Source organism: Alosa sapidissima, chromosome 4 (genome assembly GCF_018492685.1).
Source record: "Alosa sapidissima isolate fAloSap1 chromosome 4, fAloSap1.pri, whole genome shotgun sequence".
In the NCBI taxonomy this organism is placed as follows: domain Eukaryota; kingdom Metazoa; phylum Chordata; class Actinopteri; order Clupeiformes; family Clupeidae; genus Alosa; species Alosa sapidissima.
Window position 1 is genome coordinate 31150076 of NC_055960.1, and position 12121 is coordinate 31162196.

A 12121-nucleotide genomic window follows, 5' to 3' on the forward strand; every position below is an offset into this window, starting at 1 on the left:
TTCTCTCTGGGTATTTGGCTTCTCCAATCAAATACAGCCATCTTGTTAATTGCTGTTTGGACTGTGAATTTAGAACTTGCATGTAGATACTTTCAACAAAGCTCAGGTTATTCAGCAGGATATACCTTTTTATTTTTCTCTGAGGTGAATCTCATTGTTTTAATTGTCTGGGATTTTTCATTGTTTAGTTGCCACAGACGGCTTCATATCAGACATGCAGCATTCTCTCTGTTTTCAAACACCATTTTTGGGTCAAACAACCTTGCCAAAATGTATAACACACACAGATTCGCTAAGTCAAATCATTTACAGGTCCCCCTGTATTTTCCTTGATGAGGATTCAGATGTAAGCAAGGTATAGTTTTAACTAAGGGTGACATCATCGTCAAGTCTAAGTTTCTGAGAAATGTGTGTTTAACCACAGTTAAGGTGTGTGTGATAATTTGGGTGTTGGGTCTTTTTGCGAGCTGTTACTTCCCTATTCTTTGAAAACCACTTATAGTCTGACAGCTTTGTTTAATCCCTCTTAGTGAATAGTCAGTTTTTAGGATTTCTGAAGAATTTCATTTTAATTTCATCTGTTGTCCCACTCTTTGAAGCAATCTTACTAAATACAGATATTTGTGTTCAAATCAGAAAACCGGCAACATATACTTTAATGAGAAATTAAATTATTTAATACATGGCTACTCCTAAAAAGATAGAATTAACTGAATGTGTGAACTACTGCATAAACACACTAAAGTGAACCATTGTATAATGAACAATGAAACAATGCTCACTGCTATTTTTTCTGGCTGGTATGTTTAATCTTTTGTGTTTTCTGAGTTGATTTCTGCAGTAGTATGAGTGATATACAGTGCATACGGAAAGTGCGTCAGCGCTTCACTTTTACCACATTTTGTTATGTTACAGCCTTATTCCAAAATTAATTAAATAGATTTTTTCCCCCTCAAAATTCTACACATATCCAATAATGACAACTTAAAAAAGATTTTTGCAAATGTATTAAAAATAAAAAATGAAAATATAATGTACATAAGTATTCACAGCCTTTGCTCTATACTTTGTTGTGGCACCTTTGGCAGCAATTACAGCCTCAAGTCTTTTGGAATATGAAGCCACACATTTCATATGAAGCCACACGTTTCATATTCCAGACTGACATACTGCTGCACTGTGTGGCACTCCAGCTGCACAGCAGCCGAAAGAAAGGACCTGCAGTGGGTTGGCAAGGCAGCTGAGAGGATCATTGGTTCCCCCCTACCAAACCTGAGTGAATTATACTCAAGCAGTCTTCTCACACGAGCCACAAACATCAGACAGGACACCTCACAGCCCGAACACTCCCTGTTCACCCCCCTCCCCTCAGGCAGACTGAGAACCCCCAGCACATGCACAAATAGACTCCGGAACAGCTTCTTCCCCAGAGCTGTGAACATATTACAGAAATCATACACACATTCACACATCCAATCATAAACACACACACACACCCCTCAGTGCAATCTGACTCAGTCCAATAACTGCTGTTTACTGTTTCTATCTATTTATTGAGAACATGGAATTAATGTGTATATGCAAGATGAATGTGTGTGAGATGTGCTTGGGTGAGAATGTGCTGGTGTATGTGTGTATATAATATACCCCAGTATATTATATACTGTATACTGTATATTATATATATTTGTTTTAATCTTTTTACTCCATGCTGCTATTTGGAGAGGATGACTCCAACAGAATTTCAATGTATCGCATACAATGACAATAAAGATCTATCTATCTTGGCACACATATCTTTACAGAACCTCTCAAGATCCATCAGGTTGGATGGGGAGCGTTGGTGCACAGCTATTTTCAGATCCCTCCAGAGATGTTCAAAGGAATTCAAGTCTGAACACCAAATTATCTTTAGCTTTTTTGTCAAGTTTATTATATTCAATGTATTCAAACATACTGACTCTATTTTACATGTCCTTCCTGTTTGCAGGCCTGAGTGGTAGAGAGGCTTGATTGATGCCCATGTCAGCAATTTCCAGTACACTTTGGGCATAGCCCTTCTAACAAGACATAGGGCCTAGACATCTGTCTTGAATAGTGCTTTTTGATGTGTTGTATTGATTATTTGAGGCACATCATTCAATCTAAAAAACAATAAGTAGAGACTGCCCATATAATATGTCTACAGGTTTACGTGAATATTTGTCTTAATTCGGTGTCACAGCTTGTAATGCTTGTATTGCAACATGGTTGTGGGTTTCCTATTGGCCTGACAGCAGAGTAGGTTAGGTACTTCCTTATCTCATTGGAACTTTATGCTGAAACACTTCTTGCTTGTTCTCATTTCTCGCACAGACATGTACATGGATACAATGACAGCTTTCACAGCTTTTCTGTCATCCTTTCAGTTGGTTTGGGTCATCTCTCCATACTGTAAGTAGTTCCTGTGTTAGTTTTTGCCGTCATGTTCAACCATTGAGTTATCCAATGAGCTTATGAAATAATGTATGCACCTCTGTATGTACATTTTGAAAAATAATAAGCAAATAAGCAAACAAACAGACATACTGTACCTCTCATTACCAAGTATTATGTATGAACGTGTGTTGCCCTACAATCTTGTGCCTCTACAGTTTTCTCTTGGTAGATTATAGGTAGAGTTCCCACTTAACTTTCAGGTCACTTTATATCCACTTTATAGTTGGATGTTCAATGTGTTCAATGTTGACTGAATGGAATACATTTGGAGTGACATCTGAATGGAATACATTTGGAGTGACATCAATAGTCAGGGAGCAGAGTTGATGATTGCACATGCATGACTCTTTTATGTCTCCTCCTTTTAAGGCTTGTTCTTGTTCTCTGAGGCCCATGGTGAGTTTCAAATATTAATCAAATCCTTCAAATAACTTCAGTGTATTGGAAAAATATGAAGAGTTCAGATGCAAAACCCTCTAAATCCGCCTGAACACTTTTCTTTTAAATGGGCTTTTTTTTTTTAATCAGGCTCCTATAGGTTTCTGCCTACAAATCAATACTTCAGACCAGGAGGAGGTATTTAGCAGGACTTGAAGCAAAATTATTTGATTAACGTATATTATGTGTAGAGAGCATTCACTCACCATCATTATCTCATTTTTGACAAAAGTGCCGTTTAAAGGCTTTTGGATCTGAACTCTTCATATGTTCTCTGTACATTTTAGAGTGAATCGGAAGTTGCAGTTGATTAATCTAAACCTGTATAAAAGACTGCAATAATGGTATTTTTGTCAATTATCACAACATAAACAATTCACTTTTAAATGATTGTGTTATTTGTGTCCCTGGTGACAATGATGAAGTACATTTATATTTCTGCTTCAGGATTTCCAAAACCAGCTGTCGGTATCGTCTTCAGTCATTTTGCCAACAGACACAGTCCATCTGTGCTGTTCAGTCCCTCGGCCTGCAGTATCTCAGTGCTATTTCTCTGTTGGAAAACACCATGTACAGCCTGCACAATCATGTCAGCTGTCTCCCACAGGGGAACAGATGAAAGCTTGGGGAGATATAAACCCTCCTTCAGAGCTTCATGTGAAATGTTACTACACTGTGAAAACCAGTCTTGGTGTTGAAAGTCCCTCTGATCACTCTTCTTCTGTTTTAGTGTCTGTGCTGGGTAAGTGCAGAAAAGCATCAGATTTCCTAAATGAAGTGTCTGTCCGTCTGTTCATGAGTTTATTCTGGTATTGTCTCTGGTGATAGGTAATTTGCAGAAACCCATTGTAAGCATTCAGCATGACTTAGCACATATACAGTTCCACATTGTTTGTGAAATACCCAATCAGTCCTGGAATGTCACCAGCTGTCAACTTTATACTGGACATGAAGAGGAATTCTACTTAAAAGTTGAAAAAAAGAAAAATTGCCATTTTTATGTGGAGGAGAATGATTTATTCAGACGTCTGCAGTCAGTGAGAAGCAGAGGGGTGAGCTGTGATTATACAGTGAACACAGAACCTCCGTCACTCTCTCCACGCAGTGATGATTACACCATTCAACGTGAGTATTACCAAAATGTTATTTAGTAAAGTATAGTATTATTTTTGTTTTTTGTATTTTTATTGGATATTTGTATAGTGCATCAGAGATGATCTTAACAACATCCAGTATGTACTGTGAATTGAAAATGATATCTTGTAACAGGATTCCAGACTACAAATACTCCTGTGACATCATCAGGAGCTGGTAAGTTATAACTCTCCTGAATAGAGATCACTTGTTCTTAATGTAGGTCTGTGCGTCTTGTTAGATCCAAAGTTCGTCTATCACACATAGTTCTCTTAAAGAACTAACCCCAAGACGCTCAGTGAACTATCCCAAATATGCTAAAACAGTTGAGAAATGGCTGTTCGGCATAAAATGATGTTGGAATATAAAAAGTGTAAAAAAGTAAAAAAAACAAAAAAAAACAAGATATTTAGATATAGTGAATCAGAGACATGATCCAAGCATGCTTGCATTATGAATTAAATGTGGTTTCTTGAAACAGGAAACCAGCCCCAGACCACCAACGTTCCTATAAGATCATCAGAAACGGGTAAGTCATATGTGTACCTCTGGCTAGAGAGAAGTAATAGAAACAGCATTAATGGCTCTTGGTGTGACTGTGGACTTTTCTTTAGATCCAAAATTAATCTATCAAATTCCATCTGTTTCAAAGATGATACAACAGTTGAAGACAGATTAGACAGATGGAGTATTTTCCCACAAACACCTTTTTGATAAACAGTTGCTTTTCTCTCTCTTCCTTTTCAGGGGTGCTATGGCGATTATTTAGTGTATACAGTAGTATATTTTAAAACACCTATCTGTCTGACTATGCAATACATGCAAGGACTTTGTGCAAGACAAAATTGTGGATGGGCATGGAGAGATGGGGGATGGGGGGGCATACATGCTAATATTTAGGCACTCTGCTAAAATATTTTTTGTACCCCCCAATCAACCACCAATCTAGTGCACCCATTTGACAGCCCCCAGTTTAGTAATAGACCCTTTCAACAATAAAAACAAAAACAATGCTTGAACGTTCTATTTGGGCCCCAATCTACTTCCTCTGCATTAAGATAACATATGGAATGTTAAAAGGGAAGTCTTGTGGGGCCAACTATGATGCTGATAATGGAACTCTCTTGAAAGGGTCCATATGTAGAGTTGTAGTAGGGGGCAGCCGTGGCCTACTGGTCAGGAAATCAGACTTGTGACTGAAGGGTGGCCTATTTGATCCCTGACTGGAAAGAAAAATGAGGACGGAAGGAGTGGTTTAACAACGCTCTGCAATGACTGAAGTGGGTGCCCATGTCCACATCCACAGCTGAGTTCTCCTTGAGCAAAGCACCTAACCCCCAACCCTCAGCACTGGTTGCCCACTGCTCCGGATTTTACTTGTGTGTGTTCACTACTCACTGTGTGCTCACTGTGCCTCACTTTCTGTGTGTGTGTGTGTGTTCACAGATGGGTAAAATGCAGAGAAAGAATTTCCCTGGGGATCAGTTATTATCACCAGACTATAGATAGATAGATAGATAGATAGATAGATAGATAAAATATCATGAAATACTATGACATGCACTGTATTTGTTGACCCCAATCAACAGGACTCATCAATGTGAAGACAAATCATTCAACACCTTTTCCTGAGACAACCTCAACATCCTCATTTTCTGGTATGTAACGTATTTTAGCTTGTATTTCAAAGAACATTTCGGCAGTGGTGATGCTGCTGCACAGCTATGAAGATGCACAAATACAATTGAGAAATGGTAAAATTATAGATATGTCTATTGATAAGGTAGTATCTTTATTTAAGTATTCTTTCACTTTGTCAAGAGTTTGAATCAGTTCATCAGAATTTGACACAACATTGCCGGGTTTGTTATTTTTTAATGTTAAATTATAGCATGTAATTTATTAAAATGTACATTTATATCGGTACTGGTAGACAGTAAAAAACGTGTATTAAACATGTGACAGACTGGTGAAGCAGTGGTAACATTAAGGGAAGCTTCGATTAATCTGACTCCATAAAATTAAGAACTTGAACTTACCAAGTAGAATATCAGAATAGCTGAATTACCAAGTAGAATATCAACTATAGCAAAGAGAAGCTTGGCATACGAGAAGAGATATATATATGGTGGGTGAATTAACATTTTATTAACCAGTAAACCATAAAGGTAAATGTGACCAATATCACTTAAATTGAATGTAAAGCAAAACTCAGATGGGTAAATATACTGTAACAAAGTAACAAAATAACAAAGTAAGCTTAACCAAATAACAAACTTAAACTTAACAAGTTAACAAGCTAGAATGTCGAATATACAGTACCAGGTAAAACAAGTCATCAAACATAAAGTAAAATAAAGACCAAACCCAAAAATAAGAAGAGAGAGAGAGAGAGAGAGAGAGAGAAACAAGAGAAGGAAAGAGAGAGAGGGAGAGAGAGAGGCCCAGAGGTCAGAGAAAGGAGAGAGAGACCTTTGGCCAGCGATAGACCAGAAGAAATCAAGAAACCTTATCTGGTAAAGCACAATATGCTTAGCTGTCAGAATCATGACTCCTCAACATGTTGGTACATTTCCACACTTTTTTTTTTCCACTAATACACACATCTATACAATCGTAGGTAGTAGCATCCACCACTGGTGTGGTGTGATAAAGAAGAGAATTTCCAATACATCACAATATTACTCTGCACAACTTTCCATTTAGGTTTAAGGTCTCAGTCAACGCATGTGACGCTCAAAGATGCCACAACACTTGATCACACAGGTTAGTTTCCTGCTTTTTGTGAAAATACACATGAACGTCAGCCTAGTTAGTCTGGCTGAATGTGACTATGAAGTTAAAAAGAAATATATATATATATATATATATATATATATATATATATATATATATATATATATATATATATATATATATATATATATATATATATGTATATATATATATATATATTTCTAACACATTTCTATTAATGTTCATGAAACATATTATGACAAAAGATCTAATAACGGTTTATATGATTAATGTTGAATGTTCATTGATTAATAACTGTGGGAACAAACAAAATACAACACAAATACAACAGAAAGGTTAATGGACAATGCTCTTTCGTGTCACCAGGTAAAACCCTTAATGCCACAGATGCTTCAGGTAAGTGAAATATTAATTATCATATTATCACATTAATTTCATAATCACTCTGCCTAACAAGGCCTTACACCTACATCTACAATATACATCTGTTAGAGGATCCCAATGTTGTTAATATGATGTGTTGAAGTGGTGTACTTTTAAAATGAAATGTCAATTTAAGCAGGAACTTAAAAACATGTAAAAATGTAAAAACATAACACCCATATACTGTAGTTTTAGGTACACACAGACATGTGTTTATACTGTCAAGTGCTTTCCCTAATCGTGACACTACACATATATCACACTGCAAAGGCCAGATTTATATTTATTTATACCTGTATAACATACCTATATATACAAATGACCGTTCATATATATTAAAAAAAACATGAATCAACTATTTTCTCACAGCTACAGCTAGAACACTGAGCATCGGTGAGTAAAGTCTCTTTTTACATCTCTTTCCAGATTGACACTTCTGTTTATGTGAATTCTGTTACTGTCATACAGGACGTGATTAATCAGACCTCATTTTGATTCACTGTACTTTTGTTTTAGCTAATGTCTCATCCTAATTCTAAAGACAATATAAAGCACAGTCAAGTGTTGGGACAAACTCGATCTTAGCTGTGTACAGAGAAAATCATACAGGGAATATTTTAAATAATGTAATACTATTGTGTATGTTAGTTCAGAGATTCCATGAGTTGCTGAGGACGAATCTACATCTCTCTTTAATTTCAGTGGTGTAGAAAGTTTTTAATTAATTTTAATTTGTTTTCACAACTTACTCAAAATACAATGATCTTTCTAAAATATTTCTTCCTTCTATTTCTTCCTTCTAATTATGATGCGGACCTCGATTGTTACCACCAGCACTGTTGTCATTGCACTTCCTGTTAGCTGTGCCGCATAGTTCAATAGCTCAAGATGTGAGACAAACAAAACAAGCCTAAAGACACCAAAACAAATGTGAATAAGTAGTGAGGCTTTGCTCTCTATATTTCCCCCACGTCCTTCCTTTTCCCCTATTTCTTGAAAACCATAATCTTTTTAATTATGTGTGCATCTCACTATTTTTTTTTTATTTCAACAGGAATGTTGCTGATCATCATAGCGGTGACGTCTTGCATTCTCCTGACTGGCCTGTTCGCAGTCTGTTTCAAATGGAAATGCCGTATGTGATAGTCATGACATTTTATTCATAGAATGGCTTTAGGACAAGGCAAACATATTCTGATACTGTATGATGTGAGGGCAATAGTGTGTAGGACTTTGACACTTCAGATGGATGATTTATAGGATGCTCTTGGTAGTCTTGAAATTCATTTTGATGGCACGTGTTCATGTGAAGAACATGTACACCTGTCATTCCCACTTGCTGCTTAGGCTATGCACTACGTGGTTCTGAAATAGCCAGTTTTCACCAACCCATTCACTTTGTAAAAAAGTTATTAGAATTCACTCCAGTGGGGGATGTTCCATCATAGCATCCTAACAGGCATATTGTTAACTTTTAGATCATTGATCCAGCCTAAACAACTGCATTGAGCAGGGATTCCTAATGTTACTTACTTCACCACTAACTTTTGCAAACTGATAATAAACTGTGTTTGCAGTAAGGAACCAATGTTTGGAATTGTTTTGGCTACAATTCTCCAATGTTTGCTAGTGTTGCTACTACCACTACCAGTTTCAAATTTGAAAACTGTAACGTCATCCCCTCTGGTTGTTGATTAGTTCACCATCCGAGTGGCTGAGGGAAATGTTGATACTGTACATTGAGTGTTCCTATAGGTCTGGTCAGACCACATGAAAATTTCACAGATGGCAACATGGCCAACTAAATCACGAGACACGAGTTACTGTTGTTAGCAAGCTTATATCAGCGTCAAATGTACTGTTGTTTGCATGTTTTGTATGTCTTTAAGGAATTATCTTGTTAGTTTTTGACTAACACATCTTTTTTTTCTTAGCCTTGGAGGGCCCAGATGAACCTGTTAGCAAATTTGAATTTGATCTGCACAACCTTAATTCAGATATGCTGCCTGATGTCAACCAGGTTACATGCTTCTGGTTTAAAAGAAAGATACTGTACAGCATCATTCTATACATACCTGATACACATTGTTTTCTCTTTCAGAAAAACATAAACACCAAAAGTAAGACCATATGTTTCATTCTTTCCAAAGAAATGTTTTGTTGTTTAAAAGGAGCATACTGATTTCCTGTACATCTTACACAGTACAGGAACAGGTACTCCAGCCAGGACCAGACAGAGTAAGATCATATATGTGTTCACACCCACTATTATGTATGTATCAGGAGGAATATGCCAATTTACTTTTTTTTGTGCTTCAGATAATCCCTCAGACATTGTGATGGCATGCAATACAGTTAGAGTGAGTATGTTTACTCTCACTGATACTCACCATTATCTCACCATTACTTGTTCAGTAATGGAAAACAGTGAAAATGCAAACTGCATTCTTTCATCTTTCAGACTGTTAATGATACAGCTGGAACCTACACCATGATCACCTCAATACCCCTGACCGTAGCTCCAGGTAACGTTTTGGTTAATTTCAGTTTACAAAGTTTCTTTCTTCTTCTTCTTCCACATTATTCAAATCATTTGGGAAAGAACTGTACTAGAGATACACAGAGGTAACATTGGGAAATGTGTTTGTGTTTTATGTTTTTGAAAAGTCAGGAGATGTATCTTATTTTAGATGCTTATACTCATATCCCATCACCCACATGCGCACAAAGCTCTTTAAAATAGGCGAAATTCCCAAAAACACTACTCTAGTCCTCTACATGTTCCAGTACACAAATTTTATAAAGCATGAAAATCACATTTGACTCTGTTAATTAATTCTTACAGATGTTCATAAAAAGACAGATGTATTCTCTGGACAGGATGATGTGAGTACACTATTCCAATATATTCTATTGTAACAGTGTTGTGCTGTTGTATTGTGTTGTGCTTTAGATGTGTATTTATTTGTCTCACTCACTTCTGCTCTCCTTGTTCTGCCACGCAAACCAGTCTCATGTCTACAGCTCTATATCTGACATACCAAGTGTCTCCAACCAAAGGGACCAGACGTACAGCTTGTTGCAGGACCACAAGAGTCCTGCAGTTACACAGCAGGACATGACCGAGGCCTAGTCTGCTGCAGATACACTGATACAGCTGCATACGTACAGTATGTTATGTAATGGATAGGGTATTGTCCACTTGTCATTATTGGAATATAATATATTTCTAAAACGGATAGTTCTGTTTTTTGATTATGATTGCCTGAATTGCGTTCAAAGCCGTTGTAAAATCCAGCACAAACATACACCTTGACCACATTTCGTTCTATATTTATGCACTACCATTACTTGATACAACCACTCAGATAGAGGAAATATTTTATTATTTGAAGATTTTATTTTATGAAATCTTAGCTGTTCTAAAATCAGTGTAACCTATGGCTTATTGCTTAAATACCTGTCTTGCTTCGTCCTGAAGAGACTTATTTTCTGATAATGACCAGTGGACAATACATTATCCTGCTTATGCCTCCTTGCAAAAATGAGAAAAGAACCTTCACACATTTTAACACATCATTTGGTTACTGTATCGTAGCTTCCACCGAGGAACAGATTAAAAACAAACAAGTTCGTCACACAATAGAGCTTGAAAGTTGCTGATGTTGTTACATATTGCTTGCTGACTGCCCCTTTCAACGAAGCTCACAATAAGTGAACGAACTACGCTCAAAATGATATGAAAGACTTGAATCAGAAGCACAAAACCCGTTGCCATTGGCAGCAGTCATTTCTTTTTTGCAGCTTCATAATACAGAATTATCGAACCCCCAAACGTTGGGAAGGTTCATATTAATAGAACCTTCTGCAGCATTTTGAAGAGCCATATAATAAGGAAATGATGAAAGTTAAGCTAATTATTGAATATTTTAAAATGAATATGATTTCTTTAGTTACTTACACCTGTAATTATACTTAAAAAGCTTGTCCTGTGTTTGATACTAATTGCCCTATATAGAAATAAATGATTACAATAACTGCATGATCTCTGTATTCAATGAGGCATTAAGGGAAATGTTGCTTTTCAGATCGAATGTCAAAAATTCATAAGATTGACTTGTGTTCTCATTATATAGTCAAATTTACTAACTATTTTACTAAATTATTGGGATGGAGCAGCGGTAATGACCCCACCTGCCAAACAGTCAACCTGGGTTTGATTCCCAAACCCGGTTGCGAGTCTGTGTCACCTGTGGCATCCTGCTAAACACCAGTCGACTAACCGTCAACATTGAATTCTGTACAGGGCCCTGTTGTTCAAGGTCACTGAGTTATGTAGGTAGGAAAAAAAATAAAACATAAAACTCATGCTACATAGCTTGCGTTATCCTGTTAGTGGTGAGTACAGTCAGGTGGCTACAAAGCTATGCTATGGGGGCAGATTATAGACTGTGTTTGTGCTTCTTGACTCAAAATGTCAAGTGTTTTGTAATAGGAACAGGATCTTTCAAAGACACCACTAAGTCATTGTGAAGAAACACTAAAAATTCAGTGTTCGTACAGGCAGTCACATACCTGTTTCCCTCAGTTGCTTCCTCTAAAGTCTATACGAAAGTCAAACATATGCTTTTTCCCATTTCTACAGAGACAAAAATGTGTATTTCCATTTCCTTAGAGAGATACATTTATTTTCACTGGTATTAACATTGACGTGCACAAACTTTGAAGCTATACCTCAAAGAGTCTCTTTGATTTCTTAAAAGATTGAGGTTGGTCTGGTGAAAGCCAGACTAGCCATGGACCTCAGTTACATGTACACAATGCAAGGGAACATGAATCAGCCTATATTTGCACGAACAATAACGGACAACAGCTCTTCAACTTTGGCCCG

General features: G+C 36.8%; 1 protein-coding gene across 8 annotated transcripts; it reads left to right on the top strand.

Moving 5' to 3' along the window:
- The first annotated feature begins 2785 nt into the window (after window positions 1–2785).
- LOC121707228 lies at window positions 2786–11216 on the top strand. 8 transcript variants are annotated; one of them, XM_042089630.1, is made up of 16 exons: window positions 2786–2874; window positions 3364–3658; window positions 3745–4041; window positions 4186–4227; window positions 4532–4579; window positions 5640–5708; window positions 6757–6816; window positions 7174–7203; window positions 7600–7623; window positions 8285–8365; window positions 9165–9350; window positions 9439–9468; window positions 9550–9590; window positions 9692–9755; window positions 10076–10116; window positions 10241–11216. In XM_042089630.1, the coding sequence occupies exons 1-16, from the start codon at window positions 2815–2817 to the stop codon at window positions 10361–10363; spliced, it is 1491 nt and encodes a 496-aa protein (XP_041945564.1). In that variant the 5' UTR covers window positions 2786–2814; the 3' UTR covers window positions 10364–11216. The 8 variants fall into 8 exon arrangements, 7 of the variants coding, with proteins under 7 accessions (XP_041945564.1, XP_041945566.1, XP_041945563.1 ...); XM_042089632.1 differs by having other exon boundaries at window positions 9332–9350; window positions 9434–9468; XR_006031271.1 differs by lacking the exon at window positions 10241–11216 and having other exon boundaries at window positions 9434–9468; window positions 10076–10112.
- Window positions 11217–12121: the final 905 nt, after the last annotated feature.

Coding starts and splice junctions, on each gene's coding strand:
- LOC121707228 (XM_042089629.1), top strand. CDS start 2,815: ATGCATGACTCTTTTATGTCTCCTCCTTTTAAGGCTTGTTCTTGTTCT. Junction 5,709..6,756: donor CTCAACATCCTCATTTTCTG/GTATGTAACGTA, acceptor CTTTCCATTTAG/GTTTAAGGTCTCAGTCAACG. Junction 8,366..9,164: donor CTGTTTCAAATGGAAATGCC/GTATGTGATAGT, acceptor TTTTTTTCTTAG/CCTTGGAGGGCCCAGATGAA.